This window comes from Rhamphochromis longiceps, linkage group LG13 (assembly GCF_057381845.1).
Source record: "Rhamphochromis longiceps isolate RC_006_pf linkage group LG13, R_longiceps_female_GT1.1, whole genome shotgun sequence".
Classification (NCBI taxonomy): Eukaryota; Metazoa; Chordata; class Actinopteri; order Cichliformes; family Cichlidae; genus Rhamphochromis; species Rhamphochromis longiceps.
In genome coordinates this window covers 17264687-17290132 of record NC_140569.1, presented here as the reverse complement: position 1 = coordinate 17290132, position 25446 = coordinate 17264687, and the positions used below count along the sequence as shown (strand labels likewise).

Sequence of the window (25446 nt, the reverse complement as noted above, 5' to 3'; positions counted from 1 at the left end):
CAAGAACTAACAGACTTAAAAACTCCTTTGTCCCACACGCCATCAGACTGTTTAACTCCTCTCTGGAGGGGAGAGGGAGGGGAAACAGGAGGACAAAGGAGGGGGGAACAACTAAGCTGTAGTGCCTCTTCACCTCACTGTACAATACCTTTTGTGCAATACTTTTGTAAATAGTCAACGGTGCAATAGACTCAATACTTGAAATGTGCAATTCACTTGTATTTTTATTTTTATTCCTATTTATTCTATTTATCCCCTTCGTATATTTTATTTATATTGTCTCTGTATTTATATATATGTGTGTGTGTATAACTCTGTAACTTCTGTCGGTGCTGTGCTTTTTTGGAAATCGAATTTCCCAGAGGAACCCACCCGAGGGATTAATAAAGTTCTATCTAATCTAATCTAATCTAACATTTCTCTCAGAGAACTGTTAGCACATCCCTTTCCAGTTGTACACAGAGCTGAACAGCTGCGTCATACTTTAGTACATCAGATTTGTTATCAAGATTTGTTATGAAAAAAAATCATGTATAAGACTTGATTTCATATGGATGAAATTAGTAAATAAATAAGATACACTGCCCGACAGGTTAAAAAAATATATTAAGACGCAATACCAGTTCCTTATAAACATATGGAACATGTAACACAATGCCTTAGGGGAAATGGAGTGGCTGGGAAAGTGGATAGTATGATAGCAGCAGAGGATAACAGAAGCCATATCTTCAAGTATGCCCGAGAGCACTTCACCTAAGGGGTGCTGGACCTTCTGTCCACACACACTTTCAATTACAGATATTGCTGTAGTAAGCGAATGAGTCAACTAAGTCTTGTTGACGGAGTCACCTCTGAATCTAATTAGCAAAGGTTTGTAAGACACTGCAGCAGCATCTTCCTGTGTGTGCGTGCCTTAGTTCTCTCTGCCTGACACAGTTCCAGATTAGCAGTTCTTCAAAAAGGCGAGGCAGCATAAAACTCTATGAAACTGAAACAGCTCTATGCATTATATCTCTTCATCTCGTGTTCCCTCTCCCTCATTTTCTGTGTTGCATTAGAGGGATGAGGTGGCACGGGAGAAAAGGTCAGGGGTAACAAACAGCAAAAAGCACAGTAGTCTTATTCAGCTGCAACATTCGGGGGGGAGCAGCTTTTACAGTACATGAAGCTGCAGAAAGCTTCCATCACAAAAGCCTCTTCTCTATGTCTGCACTGCAGTACTTAGCCTATCACTTCATAATCTGCGGTCTTGCAATGCTCTTCTATTTTTGGTCTATGTGATGAGAGAGTTCCTACTTTCGGCTTATCTGGGAGATAAGGGAAATGGGAGTCAAAATTAAGCAGAAAGGAAAGGATGCATCCTTTTTTTCCCCCTTTTCCAATGCCTCATGACTCTTGGATGAAGATGTTCCGAGAACTAGTCACAGCCTGAAAGTTATTATAGAAAATACAGATACTTAAAATATGAAGAGTGCAACAAAAACTGAATAAAAATGCCCACTGTGTGGGATTTAACTGCAAGAAAACTTACCCTTTATCAACTCTTATTTTATGCAAAAAACAAATGCGATTCAAAATGTAGCAGTGAATGATGCCTTTGTGACCTTTAATCAGTCATATGTAAAAATGAAACCTTGGTGAAGCAGCAGAGTGAATGACTGTAGTCTTACCAGTACAGAAGACCTTTGCTACTAGAGGAACTTTTCAGGACTAAATTATACAATTTGTTTCCACCAAAAAGTCCCTGCAGCAACGGAAATAACGGAGAGCTTTGTGTCATCAGCTATTTTGCCCATCAACACTTGAAGTTGTTGTACGTTCTCTGGTCAACACTTGACTACTTTAACAAAGTAGATGACTAGCAGGAATTTGGCAACCAGAGACCAAAGAGCATCTCTTGTATTCATCAACTTCAAGCAGTGATAGACCAAAAAGCCAGTGGATGATTCCCGAGCTAAACTTTTGTTCAATTTTGAGAGCAAAGAATACCAGTGATTGATATATGATGGGGTGGTAAATACATTATATAGGGGGTATCTACATAGCAACCAACCGTCAGGGACAATTGCATGACAAATAGCTTCCTGTGTAGACTGCCCTTAAAGCTGGATCCACCCAATCTGGGTTGTCACCATTTTTTTTTCTCCACCCATTGCTCCTTGAAGTTACTGAATGTCACTGATTATCTACAGTCTTAGCTTCGCTGCTAGTCTCTTCCCGTGTTAAGTAAATGCAATGTGAAAACTGACCAAAACTTCTAGTTTAAATCTTTTGTTCCTTCACACATGTCATAACTACCATTATCAATAAATCTATGTACCGTACTGGTGATAAAGCAAAATGAATGTTTGCCATCAAACAAAAAACATCCTGTGTCAAAAAAAAGGAACTGCATCCTGTTTATTCATTTCCCTTATCATTGAGATAGGGGTCAGCTATATTAACGATTTATACAAAAGGACATTTTGCTTCCTGACGTTACCTATACCCCACACGACCTCCCTGTTCATTCAGCAGCTCAACATTAGTTAGAGAACTGTCTAATGTGAAAGTGAGTTCTACTGAAATTTTGCACCACTTTAATGTACATTTATCCTTTTCAAATGGATCATTCCCAGTGAGCGACTTTGTATTCAATTACTGTAATCTGACACCAGCTCAGGTGATTCCTCTCAGAAACCAGGTGAATGTAGAGTTGTTGTTGAGGCACTGGTGCACAGCACAATCTAACAGTATGCATTCAAGAAGATTATTCAGCTTCTCTATAAGACCTGTGGTTGTAAACAACATGGTCACCAGAGCATTCAACCATTCACAAGAACTTCCTCTTGACCTTAGAAATTATTTTGTGCACTCCTTTGATGAAAAGACAAAATATTACAGGCCTACTGTGTTTTTACACAACTGTTCTCAGCTAACAAAGGTCTTCCTATCAATCTTCTTCTTAAGGATAAAGTCAAAACATGAACATCCTTGTCTATCACATGTGACTATCTGCTTATGTAACCAACACAACTCTCCCACAGAGTAAACACAAAGCCTGTGGCACTCAAAGAGAAAGCCTGCTCAGGTTTCTGTTGACACATACAGCAAAATCAGGCTTCCCACAGCATTAGCTCACTTTTCCACCATCAAAGCACCACCATAAAGTCTAGGCACACTGAGATTTGATGATGTGGAACCAAGACACGGTACAAATGTGAGCAGTGAAAGAATGAAAAACTAAATAATGTAAGCCAGGTGCACAAAATTGTATCTGTTTGAAAATCTACACACCGAAGCAACATGCATCATGGGAGAGGAATGAGGAAGTGTTTGGTATGTGAAGCGAAAACACAAAACACAAAAAACCCACAAAAAACCCACAACAAAACAAACAAAATGTATTCTTCCAGCTTGGTTTCTGTTATTTTATGTTGTCAATAGAGTATAATTAATCTTGTCAAAAAGTGGACAAAGAGAAAATATGGGCTAATAAACCAGCAGAGAATTCAAGCCTAAATGTGACATTAATTCATGTGTGCAGAACAAAGGCTGGTTTCAGGAGAGATAAAGTAAATCAGGAGTAAATGAGTTATTCCATGCCACGGTTTAATTAATGGTGAACATCACTTATCAGGGTATTGGCACAGCACAGGCAAACACACACAATGTACCCACCACAGCACACTGCTAAAGAGTCCCTGCAGCCCATTGTGCTCAGGAAACAGTGACCCCCTATTTACCATCCCAGCAAGCAATTACGACACTCCATTCTCACTACCCCACAAGCCCCTAGCCTGCACGAGCAGGGTCATGGGCTATTGGTGTAATTTATAAAACAATACCTCACATCAGACACATCTACATAAAGACCAGTTTGTGTTTATCAGCGAGCAGCAGGAGCCGTATCCTATTTACAGCAAAAGGACATAGAAAGATATCCTCAGGTGACAGAGATGGAGCAAACGGGGTAATTATTAAGGGCCAATAAAGAAACAGCTCTGTTATGTAAGGGTGACAGTTTATATCAGTATCCACTAGGAACAAGCTTGGCAATAACAAACAAGTATGTGCCAGTAGCAGACTGAGGTCATGCGCCAGACAAGAGTCGTCCGAACACGACTCTCTCCACTGCTAAGATGATTAATTCAATGAAAGAACACAGGTAGCACAGGTTTGAGGAGAGAAGGGCCACAGTAGTAGATCCTACACATATTGTGAACAGCTGTCATCAGCTGTTCACAATAAGACAAAATGAAAATATGACCATGTATCATAGTTATCTGAATTATTCAAATCAGAATTAAAGACATAAACTAAAGGAAAAAATATAGAAATAACAGGTTTAGCTACTTTTTGAAAGTTATTATTAATATTATTTTATATCATCCCTTTTCCCTGAGGTGTTTTGTTTTGCCATATGGTAGTTACTTTACAGTTATCCTACTTTACTTAAACAATTTTGCATCAACTTACCACCTCAAGTTTTCTTCTCCCAAAATTGGGAATGAATAAAGTAGAATTTATTTTTAATGAAACATGGTAAATTTTAAAGAAAATTGTGGTAGACAGTGCTAAAACAGTCTGTTCATAAAATAACACAAAGAAAACTAAACTATTTTGATAAAAGATTAAATAACTTCCTATGCTACCTGGAAATCATTTAAATCCTTTGCTGAAAGCATGGCAACTGTTGTTACTAACACCTAACTGTAATGTTATTAGTTTACTTCATGTATGTCACAAAATTACCATTTATTTTTATACCTTACTGAGAAAATATGTCAGTGACCTCTAACTCTGTTCATATCCTTGATTTGGTATTACAGGGGTAGAGTGGGCAAGGTTTGAGAAGTACGGTTAATTGTTTTCTTATTTTGGTTTATAAAGTCTGTATTGTATTTTGCTATGAAAAAAATATTGAAAAAGTCTATAATCATTTCAGCTTGCAAGAATCAAAACAAATATCCACAGACTGATTGGGAAACTGTTTCTTAGTTGCAGCTCCATTTTCCATGAAACATTTGGGTAATTAGAAAATATGCCAGGGTTAAATGTTTACTAGTTTGGGGGGGGGGGTTACTCATTAATCACCATTTCTATTTGTTAGGAAGGTTGTTTCTCTACACTGCACACACGCAGGCAGACTGCTGTGTGCTGCCCTATCCACACATCTAAGATAGTGCTGAGAAAGAGAGAGAGCCTTGCACTGCAGCAAAAGCAATGAACCTCTGATGATGTTGAAGATGATGGGGCTGACAGAGCTGAGGATAGGTCCAGTGCCAGCCAAGAACTGACAGGTGAATCCTGCCTATATACCGACAATACTTGAGATTACGACTGGTTTATAGGTGACTAAGTCTTGTATGAGTGTAAAATCACATGGGGGAAACACACTAACGCAAACACAAGCATCTATGGTAGCCAATAAACTTCACAACAGACGGCTGTGTCGACATAGTAATGACACAAAGTAGCAACCGCATCAACTTACCACCTCAATTTAAATGCCCAGGTAATTCACAATGATAGCGCCGCAGCGTGATACAATATCGAAAACTGGGGGATTGCGCAACGGGACAAGGTTAAAACTTGTAGCCATGAAAATAAAATAAAACTCACCGGCATCATTTTAGCTTCGTACCGCATTTAGCTAACGCACACAGCATGAATCCCCGCTGGCAGTTTCGACGAAGGCTGTTGGGACTGGCGATCGCTGTAATCCCAGAGCCTAAAGCCGCGACAGGCAAGGCTACTTTCTCCTTCTTAGGGAGGGGGGGATCCAGTCCTGCGTTAAAAAAGGACAACACAACAAAACATGGTTACGCTCTAAAATTCGACAAAAAATAAAAAGAATACAAAAACAAATAGCACTAAAGTTAACTGCATCTCGTGTCGTAGACCTGTTGCACCAGATAACGAGGCCTTCACGGCAAAAGTTTCCGTTGTGGTTGCGCGAGCATCGCTTTAAAACTTTGTAATGCTCGCAAAAGCGAGCGCGAGGATCGACGTAAATAACAAAAAAAAACAAGGTTTGTGAGTGGGAATACACACACGCGTTTAAATGGAAATACTTAATAATAATTTTTTTTAAGGTTTTACTCACCAAGAAAATACGTAGATAATCGTCTCGAAACCCAGTAGAATGACAGCGTAGCTCGGTCGCCCGCAGGCAGCCTATCCCAGAGTGACGTAGCGAGAGGAAACTCATTCCACTTTGGAATTCAAGCTCCGCCCCTGCCGGAGCATAAAACACCCCCACCGGCTAGACTTGTATACTTTGTGCCTTGACTTCTGTCTTAATATCAGAATCGCACGCTTAATATTGAAACCATGTGCAAAAAAACAAAAAAAAACAAAACCAAACATTCAGTGTGTTCAGCAGTTTCTCAGCAGCAGATTAAACTTAAAAGAGCAGAGGTAGGAATGATTCCTCGCCAGGACATACTTAAGATGTATCACTCCGCCAGTAATCACAAACTGAAAGGTGAAGGTGAAAGAGCTGCGAAACTGTTTGGTTCAGTAAAAGCATTAATTATTAAAGATGGCAACTTAACGAATGAAAAAAGAATAATTATTAAAGTTAATATGACCAGTTAGCTGAATTAGAGCATATAAACAAGCAACACCTAATGTAACTTGGGAAAATGTAACTTGCTTCAGATAAGAGCTGTAATCAGGATTTATACTGAAATAAAAATTTCTACCTGGCTTCATCTAAACCCCATATGGCCTCACTGTATATCATGAATCAGAAGAGTTCTTTCTTCTCTTCTTATACTCTCACTTCAGATTACAGTGTCGTCTGCAAACATTATAGGCTACAGAGACTCCTGCCTGACCTCATCTGTCATCCTGTTCATTACCACTGGGACTTCCTACATTTCTGATGTAATCCCATCCCCATCCCCTAGCTTCAACAACTCTTTCCTATAACTTCGTGTTATAGCTCATCAACCTTATCCGTCTACGGCTACAGCTCTGCACATCACCCTTTAACTTGAAACTCAGTATTAGTAAACTTTTTTCCCACTCCTCGGGCATCCTCACACTTTCCAGGATTGTGTTTTCTGGTTAAAAAGCCCACTCCCTTCTTTCCTATATATCGCCATACTTCCAAACACCTGTACTTTTATGTAGAATTATAGTTAAAGATTATTTTTTGTAATTAATTAATTACTGTTTATTACGGAATCTATTTGTTGTATTCCTGCTCTTTTGATTTTGCTGCTGTCATCATGCGAATTTCCCAACTGTGGGACTAATAGAAGGTCTTTTATGTTATCTTAGACATCCTGGTCTCATTAAACATATATGTAATGACTTCTAATGCGAGATGAAGACATTTCCTGTACTTTGATTTATTTATTTATTTATTTTTTAGTTTTGTAAGTAAACCATACTGTTTGCTTCATTTTTACATTTTTTTTTAATTCAAGTAGCTAATGAATATAATAGTTTCAGAGGTGATGGCTTAGATTTATATAGACGATCTTTAAAAAAAAAATCTTAGACTACAACTCCCAGAATTCCCACTCAACGGCGAGCAAAGTGTTCAAACGCGCGAGTAGCGGCAGGAGAAGCAACGGCAGCACATTCTGTACACGTTGGTACCTCACTGAGTGTATCGCTCGTCTCACTGTACTGCAGGTGCTTTGCATAAGGGAGTTGCTTTCGCCTCAACAGTGTGTTAGACGCTACTTGAAGTCATGGCTGACCAGGTGGCCGCCATGTGTGATCAGCTTGTGAAAGCTGTGAATGTGATTATGGACGCAGAAACAAGTCAAATTTACCGACTGGAGGCCCTAAAGGTAGCTTCGTTAACGCTTGCTAGCTAGCCGCTAAGTTTGCTGAGCTTGTCATTCATTTGTGAAAGGAGAATAATGTACTGGCTTAGCTAGATAAATTGGGCTATTATACGTAGTTTCCTAGTAACAGCGCTGTTTATACGGTTCATGTATGTTGGTTTAACCTGCAATGATGATAGCCATATGCTTTACGAGCTAGCCGGCATGCCACAATTATCACCTCAACACCAGAGCCACTGTGGACTCATATTCATGCCATTAACCACATGGTGAAAAGACAGAGCTCGATTTAATGAGGCTAGTTAACCAATTCCGAGTAATTCTGCCCCCAAGAATAACTCTAACCCTAGCTGCTAGATTAGCATTCTGCTATCCAAGTATTTATATGAATGTTTGTGAATTAGCTGTTGCTATCTGACATATTACACGTGTATGGTAGTGGTGGGTTCACAAAACTGTTCATTTAAAGTCTTATAACATTTCCTAATCTTTAAAATTACGCGGTTTCTTTTTTCTTCTCTTCAGTTTTGTGAAGAGTTTAAAGAGACGAGCTCCTTGTGTGTCCCATGTGGCTTACAATTAGCTGACAAAGCCCAGCCAGCAGTAGTGAGACACTTTGGTTTGCAAATCCTGGAGCATATCATCAAGTAAGTTGAAGGTGACTAAGGTAAATGTAATAGGGAAAAAGCATGATAAGGGATCCATGTTTGACAGAAAGCTAATGTCTCCCTGCAGATTCAGATGGAACGACATGCAGCAACAGGAGAAAGTCCACCTGAAGGAGTGCGCCATGCAGCTGTTATCAAATGTAAGTGTGATTTGTGAAAGACGCTTCACTTCACAGTTCACAGTTGTACTGCTCTGATGCCTTCTATTGTCTCTTTTCAGGGTACTCATTCGATCTTGGACGAGGAGAGCCACATCAAAGATGCCCTGTCACGAATAGTTGTGGAAATGATAAAAAGAGAATGGCCTCAGCATTGGCCAGATATGCTGAAAGAGATGGAGACTCTCACTAGCCAAGGAGTAAGTAACCTGTGTGGTGCAGGAAGCTCAATTTTTCCTCATCTCACTTGTTTCCTCAGCCAACATGGATTCAATATGAGAATGGAATAACTTGCATGCAAATAAGGGCCAGTTGTGGATTACTCATTCATTTCCCCATTGCCTCATCATGTAAACTTGGGCACTGGGATAACGTCACCTTCCAAATACGAACCTAACAACCCTCTTTCCGCTTCCTTGTTTTATCACTAAACTGTAGACCTTTTCAGACATTCAGATCAAGCTTGGTTTTACTTTTATCATTAATACATACCCACTCTGAAGGGATGAACAAAGTACTTGTGCAATATTACAATAATATCTAAGTGTGATAGTATATTAAAGGATATACAATTCTTAAGAAAAGTTTTTTTTAGTTGGTTGCTGTATATTTAGAAAATCAGTTACATCCTATGTGTAGCTATGGGAATGTGGTAGACTGATTAAGCAGTTGCTTTAATGCAGTGTTGTGTGTCAGCGCACCTAAATGAAGTGGAGTACACACTGTCATTTCAATTCAATTCAATTCAATTCAATCTTTATTGGCAGACTTCATGTCTATAAAAACAAGACAAAAAACACACACATAACACCCCCCCCCCCCCCCCCCCCCCCAACACAAGGTATAAACCATTAAATATATATATGTATATAAATAAGTATCTAAAGCATTTGTAAAAATATAAAACCATAATATACATAAAACACAATTACTTAAAATAAATCAATAAATACACAAACACTTTAACCAGTGCTTTCTCAGACTGGATGAGTAACGGGAACCACTCACTGTTGGATCTGTAAGTGCTACAATTATACTGTTATTCGAACCATCCAGTCGTTCTCTAAAATTGAACATTAGCTTTCTTAAAAGTGCTTTAAAAGTCCAAACACCCACAGCTACAAACATCTGGCTGGCACTACCACTTCTAGGTATCCTGCAAAGGATTCTCATCGCATCATTATATGCAACATGCAGCTTCTGCATGCTACATTGTTTGTTTTTTGTGCCAGTTTAAACAAAGGGAAATTTAGCTGTTTATCCTGCTTGGTTCTACATATCAAAACAGCACTTTTAGCAGCATTGTACTCAATGTCATATTGCACACCATATTCAGTACAGACATTAAGAAGATCCTGTAACCCATCACTGCTTGGACTAAAAACAACCAGGTCATCTGCATACATAAGATGATTTATCAATGTTTTACCTAATATACACCCAGTGTTACAGGCTCTCAGTTGTATGGACAAATCATCAACATACAAATTAAATAAAATTGGAGACAAAATCCCACCCTGTCTAACACCATTGCTGACACCAAAGGGGGCAGAAATACTGCTTCCCCATTTAACCTGCATGTTCTGATGAGCGTACCAGTAAGAGAGAATCCTCACGATGTACTGAGGAACTCCCCGTCTCTTCATTTTATCAAAAAGTTTTCTGTGGTTCACTCGATCAAAAGCCTTAGAGGCATCAATGAAACACATGAGGACAGATGAATTTTTAGCCCTATACAAACTGACTATTTCCTTGAGTGCATATATGCACATGTCAGTGCCGTGCTTTGGTTTGAAGCCAAACTGATTATCCAGAGAAGAGATGAACACACTAACTCTATCAAACAAGATTCTTTCTAACACCTTAGATAAAATAAAGTAAGATAAAATACCATTTTAAAAACATCAACATTCATTTATTTGGATACTGCCTTTTTGGAGCCAGCTCCAAAAACTCATATTTGAACAAGGGGGCAGAGTGCTTATTTATAAGCTGAGGTTAAGAAACTTGGTTAGCAAAATGCATTTATAAACCTTACAGCTGCAGTAGAAGGAAACAGATTCCTCATTATTAGTGCTAAGTAACAGATGAATAAAATACTATATGTCACTCAGACTTTGTCTGTAGCACATTGAAGACTGTATATTTTCCAGATATTTTTTTTAAAAAGTATTAAAAGTGCTCCAAAAAGCTTGAGCACATATAAACACCATACGCTGCTTGATAAATGTATACAACTCTTTCATGCTGAAACGGCAAATGGCTTTGAGGCTTCCTGAGATCTGTCAGTCCCCACATTTATGGGGGCGTTCTTTAAAACATAATTTCTTTCAGTGGGGTGAACAACTTAAAATGCTAGAGAGATGTAAGCATTTGTTACCTTGTGCGTGCTTATCCTTTAATGTAATGACAAGCAGTCAAACTTGTACCATGTTTTTCATGGATGCTTAAATGTTATTAGGTCTGACTTGATAAAACTATCATTGCATCTTTTATGGAAAAGTGAGCATTCAGACACATTCTTGATAATCGTGGACTTCAGGAAGACCAGGAAACACTTGACCCTTGTTTCAATCCAGGGGGTCAGTGTTGACATTGTGGAGGACTATAAATACCTTGGAGTACACATTGACAATAAACTGGACTGGGCTAAAAACACCACAGCACTTTACAGGAAGGGCCAGAGTCGTCTCTATTTTTTGAGGCGACTGAGGTCCTTCAACATCTGCCAGAAAATGCTGAGGATTTTCTATGAGTCTGTTGTGGCCAGTGCGATCCTCTATGCTGTTGCATGCTGGGGGAGCAGGCTGAGGGTCGCAGATGCCAACAGACTTAATAAACTGATCCGTAAGGCCAGCAATGTTGTGGGGATGGAGCTGGACTCCCTCAAGGTGGTGTCGGAGAGGCGGATGCTGTCCAAGATAAAGACAATGTTGGATAACACCTCCCACCCACTCCATGACATGCTGGTCAGTCACAGGAGCTCGTTCAGTGAGAGACTGAGATTACCGAAAAGCACCACTGAACGACACAGGAAATCATTCCTGCCTGTGGCCATCTCCCTGTACAACGCATCCACTTAACACACTGTTTGCTGCTACAGCTACACATGTTTCTTTTCCAACTATTTATTTATAAGTGACTTATGTATGTATGTATGTATATATATGTATATATTGTACTATTCTTAGTTAGCGTATTGTCTGTCTTGTCTTAATGTTGGTTTAAAATGGAGCACTGTAACAAAAAAAAAAATAATAATAATAATTTCCCCCAGGGATCAATAAAGTATTCTGATTCTGATTAATCCAAGCTGATTTGTCACGAATCACTTCTTTAAAACTGCTGTTACAGCCATTTAAAGCTAGATAAAAGCAAATCAAGGAAAAAAAACATCCTCTTTGCTTTCACAGGAGGCCCAGACAGAGTTGGTCATGCTGATCCTTTTGAGGCTGGCTGAGGATGTGATCACCTTCCAGACGTTGCCTACCCAGCGACGCAGAGACATACAGCAGACACTCACCCAAAACATGGAAAGCATCTTCACTTTCATGATGGGCATTCTTCAAATTAATGTGGAGGACTATCGTAAACTGGTTAGTGGAGTCCTGACCTCATTTGTGTTGCAAGAAAGTAGAAATTGAAGAGTAAACTGACTTTACAATATTGGTCTTCTTTTTGTTTTCATCTAGAAAGGTTCTCCTGGAAATGAACTGCAGGTAAGAAAGCGTCAGCGTGTGCCTGCTTTAATATTCTAAACTTTGTTAATCGACTTGATTACTTCACTTTGCCCCCTTATAATTTTTCATCCACACAGATGAGAGCTCACTGTCGAGTTGCCGTGGCTACGCTGAATACACTCGCAGGCTACATAGACTGGGTCGCTCTGGTGTACATAACCTCCGGAAACTGTCATCTGCTGGAGATTCTGTGTCTGCTGCTGAGTGAGCCGGAGCTGCAGCTCGAGGCAGCGGAGTGTCTGCTCATTGCTATGAGCCGCAAGGTGAGTCGCTGGGACAGTATTCATGATGGCTTTCAAGAGATTTTGTCTCGGTTTGTCAAGTAGGCACTGCTGTATGCAACCTTCTTTTATGAGATGATAGAATTGCCAGACAAGCTTTTCCAGTTTCTTTTCCCAGCAGCTTTCATCAGTGTGATCCTCTGAATATACTAATAAGTCCTGCAGAATTGTGTTTTTTGCAGTTAAATTGCTTTAACGTTTATATGTATTGTGCTATTATAACCATAATTACATGAGCAATGCACAAGTCTAATCAGGACACGTGAATCATGCAATGACAACAAGGTATGAGTCTGAACAAGTCCATGAGTCCATTTCCTCTAGGTTCCAGGTAGGGTTAATAGAGCTCATATCCCAGTCATCATAACTGACTTGTTTTTTTTCTTTTATTGGACAGAGTCATAAAATTTCTGCCATAATAGAACTTTGAGTAGAATTTCTAATGATCATATTAATAGTGTTATAATTTCAGCAATAACTCAGTCAAAATTAGGAAACGCACAGAAAATGACGAAGGTGCTTTTGTCCTCGCAGCAGATAGAACCGCATGTTGGATTTGGCAGAAATTTCACGCGGGATGTTTGTTTGACACAATCCTCCCCATGAATAAATGGGAATACAATGAGTAAATAAGTGTTGAAGATGGGAAATATTTGTTTAATCTGTCTTTTTAAAAATCCTTATACACTTTGAGAAAATTTACTATTAAAATAACTCTATTTTTGATAATTTAGAGGCTTTCTTTTGGGGATTTAGAGTAGTCTTGCAGATCAGACCAGTAATACTACATTATGGTAAGCTATAGTTTTTTTACTACCAGTTAATAATCTGTCATTCTGCCACAGGGCAAGCTGGAAGAGAGGAAACCATTCATGCTTCTGTTTGATGATGTGGCCATCCAGTATATTCTTTCTGCAGCCCAGTGAGTACAGCTGCTTCTCTCCACGTCTCTGCAGGCTTCATGCTAGCACTTCTACTGCAATTTAATGGTTTGTGTGTCTGCTTACAGGACAGCAGATGGACTTTCGATATATCAGAAATCCGCAGAATCATCATTAAGTAGCCGTGACTCAGAGCCCTCTATGTGTACCTCTAGAGCAGTGGAGGTGGTGGAGCGGCGTTACATCTTCCTGAAGAGGCTCTGTCAGGTCCTGTGTGCTTTGGGAGGTCAGCTTTGCTCATTAGTGGTAAGTTTGGCCATTTTTAAGCACTTTAGATATTCGTTTTAAGATTGAAGATAGGTAACAGTTTCTCATCTTTTCTCCCCAGGGTTCAGACGTAGAGGTTGAAGTACCTGCAAACCTCAGCAAGTACATGGAAGCCCTTTTAGCCTTCACTACGCATTCCAGTCAGGTGAGATACCTCAGGAAAAAGATTGGACCCTTTTTGAAGTAAAATTTCATTTGAGTGAACAGCGTGTAAAGAAAACGACTTTTCTCTTTATTTCACTGCAGTTTTTAAAGTCCTCAACCATGGCGACATGGGGAGCTTTGTTCAGACATGAGGCTCTTTCAAAGGATGCAGCTGTTGTCAAGATGGCTGTCAAATTTCTTAGAGCCTCTATGACCAACTTAGTTAAGGTGAGGTCGTGGTGACAGCAATATCATTCACAGTGTGACCTAAAGCCAAACAAAGTGTTAATAACTTTCATCTTCCCCTCCTTAGACTGGGTTCCCGTCTAGAGACAATAACCCAAACTGCGAGTACTCCCGTGTGGACTTTGACAGTGATGAGGACTTCAACTCTTTTTTTAATTGTAAGTACCGGGGATTCAAGTTTTGCTTCAGTAGTTCTGACTCTTTTATTTTGTGCATACCTTTATGGTTTTCATTGTTTCTTTTGGTGCTTTGCAGCTTTCCGAGCGCAGCAGGGGGAAGTTTTGAGGAGCACATGCCGCATTGTTCCTCTAGAGGCTTTCCGGATAGGAGCAGAATGGTTACAGTATCAGATTACTAGCCCAATAGATACTGGAGATAACGCATGTAAGTAGTCTTTGACACAATACCAAAGAGGAAATGATCGCTGTTTTCACACGTGTTTTGGTTTACTGCTTGAAGGGATTTTTATGGCCATATGCCGATAGTTAATTCATCATGTAAAATACGTAATAATATTACAATAATTTAAGCCTGGAGTTAATTGGGAAACTAGAGCAGTCAGTTTGGGGAATAGCAAACTCATATTGCTACTAACATATAAGCTTTACAGTTTCCTTTCGAGTCTTTTAAGGACACTAAGGGAAAATTGGGGAAGGGCTGATATATTATTGGCTGATATTGACCCTGATGCCAACTTTTTTTTGTGCAGCGCATCCTTAGCAAAACCTTAAACACAAGTTTCATTTCCATATTGATGGCTGAATCTGCCGTGAATGGGCGCCTCTCCCTTTGCATCTCTCTAGCTAAGACTGCAGAGGGCCTGTGTTCCCTCTTGTCCCCTTCAGTGGTCCAGTGGGATGCAATGACGGTCTTCATGGAATGCATGGTCTCGCAGATCATTAAAAGTGTGGATGAGGAGGTAAAGGAACAAGTTTTCTGTAACAGAATGGAAATAGCAGTGTAAAAGTAATCGTAGTCAAACTAATAATGAAGGCTTTTGCTCCTTCTGCCTTATAGAAGTTACCCATTGATCAGAGCATGGAGCTCCTGCAAGCCGTGCTGAACTACGAAACCAAAGACCCGCTCATTTTGTCCTGTGTGCTCACCAACGTCTCTGCCCTTTTCCCATTGGCCATACACAGACCACACTTCCTGCCACAGGTCCTCATCAAGGTAAGTTGAGCTGTTACTGGTTCCTGAATAACATTTACTATGTGAATGTAGTTTGTCACAAATCAATCAGAAAGTTCCTCCTGTCACATATTTTTGCTCGGTGGGGATGTTTCTTGTATTCACACCTTCAGCTCATTTGGAGGAGTTTGTTTTAATAATGTGGATTTTGAATGGTTTTGTTTTGTCCTGCAGCTCTTTAAGGCCGTCACATTTGAAATTGATCACGAACCCAAAGTAAGTTTCCTTCACGGAGTCATTTTTACTTCATCTTCATGACAACTGTGGAAAACAAATGTATTCTCCTCCTGATGTCTTCAGGCACCTTGGACTCGAGCTGTGAAGAATGTGAGGAGGCACGCCTGTTCTTCCATCATAAAAATCTGCCGGGATTACCCACAGTATATGCTGGTAATGGACTATTCTATTCCAGTTAGCTTAATAGCTAATGATAATTTGTCTTTCTGACGTACACTTTTCCGTATAGAAGTAAGTCAGTGTCTTTAACGATGCCCTTTTTTCTTTCTACAGCCTTGTTTTGAGATGTTTTACAATCATGTGAAGGAACTGTTTTCGAGCAGAGTCGCGCTCACTCACATGGAGAAATGCGCCCTGATGGAAGCTCTGGTTCTCATCAGTAACCAGTTCAAAGACTATGAGAAGCAGAAGGCGTTTGTAGATGAACTGATGGCCTCAGTGGTTGCAGAGTGGACTTCAAATGAGATTAGGCAGTGAGTTTGAATTCTCTCAGTGTGCCTCAAATTTAACACGATAGCGATAAATGATAGTTTTCTCTTCTTTGTTTTTCAGTGTGTTGTGGAACCCAGACACATTCTTGTCCTTTATTGGAGCAGATAAGGTGGTCACGGAGCAAAAAGAAGATGCAGATACAGCAGCCATTAATAGAGGCAGAGTAAGTGTATATGCGTGAACTCATTTATGTGGAGGGATACTGCCATTGGAGATCACTGTAGGTTTGCTTGTCTCACTTTTGTGTAATGACAAAATGTCGTAAGGGAAACAGACGTTATTTGACCTTTTAAAGGCATTGCACATGGACGTGTGCTCACTGACGAAACTTGTTTTTTGCGTTGCGTAAGTTGTTTATTACGTAAGCAAAGAAAAACTTTCCAGACAGAATGTGCCATGTCACCAATTTTTTTTATTTATTTTTTTTGCACCAGCCACAAAAGCTCATATTTCAAATTCTGACGCAGTTTTTGGCTTGTCGTTGGAGTTTATATTTTATTAATAAACAAAGCTGAAAACCATCTGGGTGTAGGCCCTGAGGTTTTGTAGCAGCTATGTGACTGTAACTAGGTGTAGCAAGGCTTTTAACCTAATCTAACGCAGCATGGTTAAATTTGCTGATTAGAAATAAACACAGAGTGCAGCTGTGGCAAATGGAAAAACTTTTTTTTTTTTTTTTTAGCTATTTGATGATAAACAAAACTATTTGACAAACTAAAAATGCTGGTGATAGATATGACACAAAATTTCAAAGGCAGTCGCGTTATAAGAACGGATAAAAATTGCTTGTAGTTAGTTGTAACAAGGTAACTTGTAACTGTTTAATCCTTTTTTTGTATTTTCTTTTTAATTGAATCCTCCTCTAGTTGAGCTTCTGTTTGTATGCTATATTGGCGGTGGTGAAGCGGGCACACTGGCCTGCAGACCTGGAGGAGGCCAAGGCTGGTGGCTTTGTTGTGGGCTACACTCCTGCTGGAGCTCCCATGTACAGAAACCCCTGCACTGCCCAGTTTCTGATTTTGATGCCCAATTTACTAGCACTAATCAGGTGCGCTTGTACCATGATGTTACAGAAATTTGTAAAAAATGATTAATTATCCTTTTTACCGTACTGATATGTTGATTATTGACTTTCCCCTCTTGTTATTCCTCACTGCAGGACTCACAACAGTCTTTTCCTGCCTGAGAACATGGCCCGTCTCAGTGAGACCTTCAGCAGAGCTCATGAGATCATGGATAGTGAGAAGAAAGTGGTTCTTGGTAAGATGAGTTTTGTCCACACTTTTTACCAGAAGTCGGCAATCACCTTAAAAAAAGACTGTGGTCAAACTTAAGTGCATCCCGTCTACAGGTCTCTCTCATCATCTTTTGGATATTTACGACTCTCCCGTGTGTAAAACCACGATAGAGCGCATGCAGGGATTTTTCTGCACATTATATGATAACTGGTGAGAACTGTGGCTTTGACAGCTTTAACCCAAATTTTTCTTGCCTTTTTATATACCTTACATGTTGTTAAATTAAGTTTACCTCCAATTTTGCTGTTTTTAATCCATGTAGCTACCAAATCCTGGGAAGTGCAGGTGTGTCCCTGCAGCAGGAGTTCTACAACATCGACAAGTTGGCTGAAGGAATGGCTGGCTCTGCTTTCGTCTCCCTCGACCATGTGCCCGATCACAGACTTCGCCCAATGATTCATATCCTTATTTGCTTTTTTTTTTTTTTTCTCCATTTGATTTGGTCAGCTTCTTTTCCCCTTCTCCTCCATGCTCCAATTCAGTGATGCACACCGGCCTGCAAGACCTGACATAATTAAAACTGAGCTAAAGCTTTACGTAAACTTTACATTTCCTTGACAAGTGTACGTCTGTTTCTGAGGCAGCTGGTGCTGTCTTGTCCCCAGGAGTACTATGAAAGTCTACTCTGCCCTCTGCTGGGACCATTGTTTGGCTACATGCTGCAGGTCAGGATCTCCACACCCACTGTTCTCTTCTTTTAAACTTTTTAGCCTAAAATGTGCTAAATATCATGGCTGTGTTTCTTATTACTGCTTCAGAGACTCAACATGAGGTGGCAGGTCATCAACCAGCGGACATCTATCAAGTAAGTTTTGGCACAGTGTTTGTGATCAAATGAATTTTCAGTCCATAAGACAAAAATAACACACACATACCCCAAATATAGACCATAATGAAGACTTTTCTTATCTGGAATGGAAATTTCTCAATTGCAGTTTGAAAAAAAAAAAAAAAAAAATCACTGCTTAGTTTTTCCTCATAATTCACCTTTTGTGTGTGTGTGTGTGTGTGTGTGTGTGTGTGTGTGTGTGTGTGTGTGTGTGTGTGTGTGTGTGTTTTTTGTTTTTTTTTTCTTTCTTTCTTTTTTTCAGTGGTGAGCATGAGGAGGAGGAGTTGGTTTGTCAGGAAACCCAAGTGACCCAGGAGATGTTGGAAGAGCAAGTAGTACGCCTGCTGACGAGGGAGGTGCTGGAACTTCTCAGTAAGTAGTGTCTTTAGTACCGCTTCCCACTCGCATACATGTTCATTCTAATGCACTATTGCCAAGTTGTGAAAGTTGAGCTTTTGGAGCTAATGTTGGTTTCAGAGCACATCAGAAAAGTGCAAATCTCAGCCACAAAGGCAAAGCTGTAATTCTACATTTTGTGGTAGATTTTTCTATCCAGTAGGATTTGTCTTTGGTGAGTGATAAGATTATGTCTGAGTTTATCCAGATTATGAGAAGTATAAAAGCACAATACATACATACATAACAAACAGTTGTACTTTTTATGGCATTATTAAACAAGGAGCCAGTCACAGAAGGGCTGCAGAAAAGATGTGAAACTCTGCGTTAATGACTTCTCCCTGAGCTCTCTGGAGTCAAGTGCTCCAATTAAGAAGCTAAAAGTGGAAGTGTTTGCAGAGAATTGTACCTTCTTATAAACAAAAGTCATACAAAGTCTGATTGGCAGATAATATTTGATTGAGGACGTTGCTGCCAAAGTGGTATTTAAAGTACGAAATTTAAGATCCCCTCCAAGAGTTGAATCTGTTCATCTGGATGTAGAGTTTTCAGTAAAAAGGGAAAGACCATCTCTGAATCAAGGAAAGTTTCTCCCACTGAAAACGCTACGTCCACATGAACAGAATCAGGTTTTGGGGATTTCCTTACCTGGATGATTGAGCATCTAATCAAGACACTAAACTTAAGAGTGCACACTCTTTTTCAGCCTGCATTGTGAGTGACTGCTTAACATGTATTTTAGTTTGGTTTAGTTTGATCACTCATCAGTGCAGAAATGCTGGTAATTTTGAAGTGTAATTCAAAGAGAGCTTCTTTTTTGAACATGAAGGTTTTTGTGAATTGATAGCAGCTTAGGTAAATAGTTTAAGGGTTTTTGCGGTTACTGTGCATTGTGCAATGAATATCCAAGGTTTTGTGTCGATGTAGTGGGTTTGTTTGTTTGTTTGGGGTTTTTTTTAGCTGTCTGATTAGCTTTTAAAGATGGAAGTTCAGTTGTCAAAACATCACAATTGTCTCTTTTTGTTTTAGCTGTGACCTGTATTTCCAGAAAGGTATCTGAACCTGCAGCCAATAAGGAGGAAATGGATGGTAAGAGTTAAACTGGAGAATTTGAATTAACTGGATGATTTTTATTCTGGCGTATCTCTTTATTTTTAATTAAAATTTGTTGTTGTTGTTGAAACATGCTCTTGCAGAGGAAGATATGATGATGGATTCAGTGCAGTCAGCGTCTCCTGCTCAGCCCACAGAGGAGCTGACAGAGCTGGGGAAATGTCTCCTGAAGCACGAGGTCGACCTAAAACGCATCACGTATCATTCAGAGGAAAGCACAGTTGTACATTATTAAAAACGTAATGCTTCTTTTTCATTTCTCAGAACCTCTACATGTCCCTGCTGACCCTGTCCTTTACCTCACTTTCCTGGAAGGATGCCACCAACTGTCATCGCACTGCTTCACTGGTCTGCTGGACTCTGCTGCGGCAGGTAGCACATTTAATCTAACCTAAATACAAGGCAGCAGCTTTTTGATGCTCTCATCACACACGTTGCTTTTATGCACAAGCTGTCTGGCTATATTTAACCCAGATGTCTTTAAATGTGGGACTCAAGTATGCACAACAGGTTCCTGAGGACTGTACTTTATAATGAAATGCTACGTAAGCAAGAATAAGTTGTGCATTTGTTTAGGATTGATTTCAGCATCACAGTGTGTATATATGACCCAAAACATAAGCCTGTGCTTAGTGTATTTAAGGAGATTTTATTAAGTAAGATTTTTTGGGTAACATTGGCGGTTTATAGCACAGACGACTGAAGTGCTATAGGCTTACACAGGAAACGGTGGTTGGAATCAACAGTACATTTTTTTACATTTTTACCTTTTGAGGTTACGAAAAAATGCCTTGCAAGATTTTAAATAGCAATATTTATGGATGTCATTTAAGGGATTTGTAAAGATGTGATGAATTATCAGCTTAACATCAGTATAGGCCAAATGTTCACGTTCATGTTTTAATCTGGTGTTTTTCTGTCAGTTTTGCATTTGGGTGCTTGAAGATGGTGTGACAAAAGGCTAAAGTACCTTCAAGTTATTCATGTATAATGAAGACTTCTTTGATTCTCTGTAACAAAAGAGGAGAGTACCAACAAAAACAAATGTCAACAAAACAAAATACACAAGACATTGGTACTGGCGTCAGGTAGCATCCGTATGAAAGCAGAATTTAACAAACACAACCCTAAAATCTAACGATCTTTGATCTGGGAGGTGGCTGAATAAGTGTCTTGCATAGCTTTATATTTCTCTTGTCTCCAGGTTGTTGCAGGTAATCTTCTTACTGAAGCTGTTACGTGGTTCTTTACCAGCGTTCTCAGGGGCCTTCAAGTTCATGGGCAGCATGAGGTCTGCAGCTCTACCCTCTCTCAGTTGGCAATGCTCATCTATGAAAACCTGGTGAGGCAAATTTTGAACATATCTGACATATTTACATATTTGCTCTTTTTTTCCCTGCCCTTTAGAGGACTTATTTTACTTTCACTACTAATCAATCTGTTGTCTATATTCTGCTTTGACCTATAAAACGACAGATTATAGTGAAAAAGTCTTGATCAGAATGAAAGATTTTTCAAGATGTAAACTTACAAAAAAACAAACAAGAATTTGCAAAGCTGGAATCGGCGAAGATTTGAGAGTTTTGCATGACAAATAATGTCTGTCTTTGGGATGAAGTAAAATTGACTTGTTTTTGAGACTGGTGTACATTCCCAAAATTTAAGTTTCATATCATCTTGCTTCCTTATATTGTATCCTTTTTAAATGTCTGTGTTCCTGTTAGCGGCCTCGCTATATGGAGCTGAGAGGAGTGATGACCCAGATCCCAAACATCAATTTGGAGGCTCTGGACCAGTATGACCACAGGCTCATGGACCCCAGTGCCCAGAAGTTTGGAGAAAAGAAGAGAAAAGACCAGTTCAGGAAGCTTATTGCAGGAACTGTTGGGGTAATGCTACATTTCCCCACTAGAGAGCAGTGCTTCTCTAGTATATCCGACTGTAGATGGCTCATTAGGAGTAACCATAGACGCTGGCGTTTTAGTGCAAGTCATTACTCAGCAGAGTGATTCTGGCTGTGTTGTAAATCTTCTGTTCGCCGCAGCAGAAAAATGTTCAGCAGCTCAACAGGGCCGGACAGTCTAATGAAATTCTTTCCTGCAGGTCTGGGATAGCTGTGTTTAACCTTTCCTCTACCTGTCCCCTGCCAACAGAAAGCTCTGTGCCAGCAGTTCAGGAAGGAGGTTCATATCCGGAATCTTCCATCGCTCTTTAAAAAGCCGAAGCCAGATAAGGATATAGTGAACAATGAACCTCTGGGCCTGGCAGCTCTCTTCTCTCCCAAGAATGATGCCCTGTAGGAACACAAAGCAAGTCAAGACTTCACGCTGATTGAAGACGGAGTTGTGTGTAGGACCACCGTCTCTCCTAAACATCCTCCAGCTGGGGCAGTGTGGGGCAGTGTGGCGCTACCTAACATATCTGTCAACACTGGTGTTGCTTCAGTAGGTTGTCTTTTCTTTTAACCTACATCGTGCAATGCCGCCGTTCATGCTTTATAACTGCTAGTCATTTGTACAGTCAAGTATCACAAAGTAGGGGACTTTTTTTTTTTAAGTTCCTTTTGCGCATAAATGAGATTTGTAGACTCTACAGAATCTGTAGGGATTATTTCAGAATGAAGTTCTTAATTAATATTTAACCATTAATATTTGCACAGCTGAAGAAGCTGTAAAGAGCCACAAGACTAGTTTTATTTAAGACTTTTCTGCATTCTTATTTTACTTTGTGCTTCTTCATTTTTAGTCGCTGTATTTTTCCATTTCCCAACATCAGGACACAAGAGGAACTATTAAGTGTAGCAACTTGCAGTTAATCGTATCCAAGTAAGCAAAGCAAGTAAAGCAGGTCGGCGTGCAGTTAGCCTGTTGGGGTACGATGAGGGATAGAGTGCATTTGTGTTATGGCATGTGGACAGGTGGACTTTTTTTTTTTTTTTGTTTTTTCTTTACAAAAAAAAATAAAGAATACATTTTGGAGGTTAGTGTTGGCAGATACGTTTGTACCCATGCTGCTGTTGCATCCCGCGTCGAAAAGAAAGACCCGAGGGGGAAAAACTGCTGGTGCACATTTCTCTGTTCACTTTTTGTTTTGTTTTGGGGTTGTTGTTTTTTTCTATTGACTGGACCAGCTTGAATTAATTTTCTGATTCTGAAGGATGTGCTGATGGTACCTCGAGTGTGATGTTCTTTATAATGGGGTAAAGTTCCTCTGTCTATGTATAAACTAAGAGAGGAAAAAGTAATGGATTATATGAATGATTTATTGTAGACGTAAACAGAACAGCGGTCTGTTTTGCAGTTATTTTTTGCCAGTTCTTCATATCGCCACATGTGAAAACAGCCCATGTACTGTTTCGAATTGTTAATTTAATGCAGAGCACATATCATACTACAAATGATACAACCGCAGTCTGTGCCAAAACACTCATTGTAAATTTGTAAGCAGACAGTTGTCTGACAAATCTAATTACACGTAACTTAAGGAGTATTTAACAGTGAACTCAACTAATGTGTAGCTTAATCCAAGTGTTCCTGTTGTGTTCTTGCTGTCTGGTTTTTGTTTTGTTTTTATTTTATTTTTTTCAATACTGGTTTTGCCAACCAGGAAGAAAGGTGAACCATCACTACATTCCTTTATTGTCCAAGGGATTGTTTTTCAGGATAATTTGTTGGATGAGTTTTGCTCTTATGGAGCCATCAAAGCAGTTTGTTTTGTTTTTTTGTTTGTTTTTTTTGTGTGTGTTTTTTGTTTTTTTTAATTAAACTCTTCACATCCTTTTTCTACATCTTGAATGCTGTTGAACCTAAAGCAAGCTGAAGTACTTCGTTAGTTATCAAAACTGTTTTCCTTTTATCATCAAACTGTTCCCCTGTCTTTGTGCTGATTGTTCACATGTGGTTATTTTTAAAATGTGTTCAACACTAAAATGTAATGTACAAATGAGAAAATAGGCTTTTTAAAAGTGTAGTGTGGTTTATATTTTTGTTTTGAATAAAAAAAAAAAAAACAGTATCTTTTCCCCCCCCCCCCCTCTATTTATAATATATCAATTACAGCACGTTCACATATTTTTCTTTGAATTAATTTCCAGATGCAGCATCTAAAACATTAGAATGACCTTAATGGGGATGTAGTTTTGAAAACTGAATCTAAATCTCGAAAGGGTGAAAAATACTTGAAAGATGGGGAATGTTTTCAGACTCCCATATTCTTTGTGCTTTAAGTTTAAAGATCTTTTTTTTTTTTTTTTAAATTAAATCTCCCGTTCAAATCTAGTATCAAAAGCAGTAAACTGAGGTGAACAAATACTGCAAATATTTTAATATTTTTTAATGATTTAATATTTTAATCATGGATATTGACCATAACTTGACCCATTAGACCTTCATTTATGTCTGTTATGCATATTAAACTACAATATACTATTAGCAGTTGCTCTTAACATGTGTAAGATTTTTACACATTTTTACAAGCAGGCTGATAAGCTCAGGTGTAGTCTAATCCTCCAAAACACAAGGAGGAGAGAGAGAGAGACACTGTAATCACCCAAATCGCATTATATTGCCAAATCTGTACTTTTCAATTCTGCATCAAACTGTTTTGGTCAGGTTAATTGCTTTTATAGTCCTTCAAAACTGCCTAAACATCTTCATTTATCAGTCGCTATATTAATCTTATTGGTGCGTGTATTATGGAGAAATATTCAATTCGGGAGAGATTTCGCGATCACATTTAGACAAATCCACCTGGCCTCAGCAGCTTAAGGAAAGGCAGTTCACGCTCAGACCGGTAGGGGGTGGTAAGCTGCCGTAAAAAATAAAAATAAAAAAAAAGGAGGAAAGAAGAAGAGCAGTAAAGAATCGATGGCAGCCGCCCCATTGCGTTTTGTGGTTTCTACCGTTTTGATGAGGTTTGTTGGGAATGAACAAATAAGCGTACTTGGGCTTAATATGTCAGGAGAAGCACAAAGGCCTGCTTTGTGCCACCAAGAGTTTAATGTCGCACAAACATATATATTAAAAAACAACTTCTCAAACTTGTCACGAGACCGTCGTTAAACAGTTTTGAAAAAGTTTGTTTACATTTATTTCATTAATTCACATACTTCCACTCCTTTAAATTTCATAGCGAATTTTTAACACACTTCCTTTTCTTTCACAGCTTTACAGAATAGCATTTTGCATACAATAAAATGTCTACATAAAACGGTTTAGTCAGAGTTACCTCTAACTAAACCAGCTAGCTAACCCGTCACCATTAGTGACGCGCTGACATGTAAGCTGGTGGTGCTAAAATATGATCATGTACTCTTAAAAGAGCTGCTTCCGCTGCTGCGTGACTATTTTTAACTACTTTTAAAGTCTTATGGCAAAATTTGACAATGAGAGGTAGGATATCTGCTCTATTAAAAAAAAGTTTCCTTGTAAAACTCCACAGCAGAAACTTATTTTAAGGTCAGCACACATTTGGCAACAGTTCCGTTTTTCTTTAGTACTTTTTATGTCCATCTTTATTCTTGATGACAGATTTCTTCTTGTTCAGTTGCTCTTTGCTTAAGAGGTTGTGTTGCTCTGTTTTCCTCTCCATAAGCATTCTGCTGGATTCATGCAGAGCGCACACTTGCCATGTCAAAGTTCTCACTTTTCTTCTCAT

At 39.2% G+C, this 25446-nt stretch overlaps 2 protein-coding genes across 3 annotated transcripts in view; one reads left to right on the top strand and one right to left on the bottom strand.

Annotated features, from left to right (window-relative positions):
• LOC146655609 (apoptosis-stimulating of p53 protein 2-like) overlaps positions 1-6244 on the bottom strand; it is a 29557-nt gene extending 23313 nt beyond the window's left edge. The window contains exons 1-2 of one of the 2 annotated variants that reach the window (XM_085428057.1): positions 6089-6244; positions 5605-5770 (exon numbers count right to left, since the gene is read on the bottom strand). In XM_085428057.1, the coding sequence (XP_085284183.1) occupies positions 5605-5631 (27 nt within the window). In that variant the 5' untranslated portion in view covers positions 5632-5770; positions 6089-6244. The remainder of the gene's footprint in view (positions 1-5604; positions 5771-6088) is intronic. The other variant, XM_085428056.1, reaches the window with a different exon arrangement.
• A 1293-nt stretch (positions 6245-7537) lies between these two features.
• Positions 7538-22755, top strand: xpo5 (exportin 5). Its single transcript, XM_085428055.1, has 32 exons — positions 7538-7793; positions 8316-8437; positions 8526-8598; positions 8679-8816; positions 12030-12212; positions 12309-12335; positions 12434-12619; positions 13483-13559; positions 13647-13824; positions 13907-13990; positions 14092-14217; positions 14303-14393; positions 14491-14619; positions 15039-15154; positions 15253-15408; positions 15601-15642; positions 15727-15816; positions 15937-16136; positions 16216-16318; positions 17022-17203; positions 17315-17415; positions 17507-17603; positions 17716-17852; positions 18021-18118; positions 18212-18258; positions 18545-18654; positions 19708-19767; positions 19875-19969; positions 20056-20163; positions 20996-21133; positions 21516-21680; positions 21945-22755. The coding sequence occupies exons 1-32, from the start codon at positions 7692-7694 to the stop codon at positions 22089-22091; spliced, it is 3708 nt and encodes a 1235-aa protein (XP_085284181.1). The 5' UTR covers positions 7538-7691; the 3' UTR covers positions 22092-22755.
• Positions 22756-25446: the final 2691 nt, after the last annotated feature.

Bases quoted from the DNA above. Each gene is read 5' to 3' on its own strand.
- xpo5 (XM_085428055.1), top strand. From the start codon at position 7,692: ATGGCTGACCAGGTGGCCGCCATGTGTGATCAGCTTGTGAAAGCTGTG. The intron at 8,438-8,525 runs GTAAGTTGAAGG...GTCTCCCTGCAG, and splicing joins ATCCTGGAGCATATCATCAA to ATTCAGATGGAACGACATGC. The intron at 15,643-15,726 runs GTAAGTTTCCTT...TGATGTCTTCAG, and splicing joins AAATTGATCACGAACCCAAA to GCACCTTGGACTCGAGCTGT.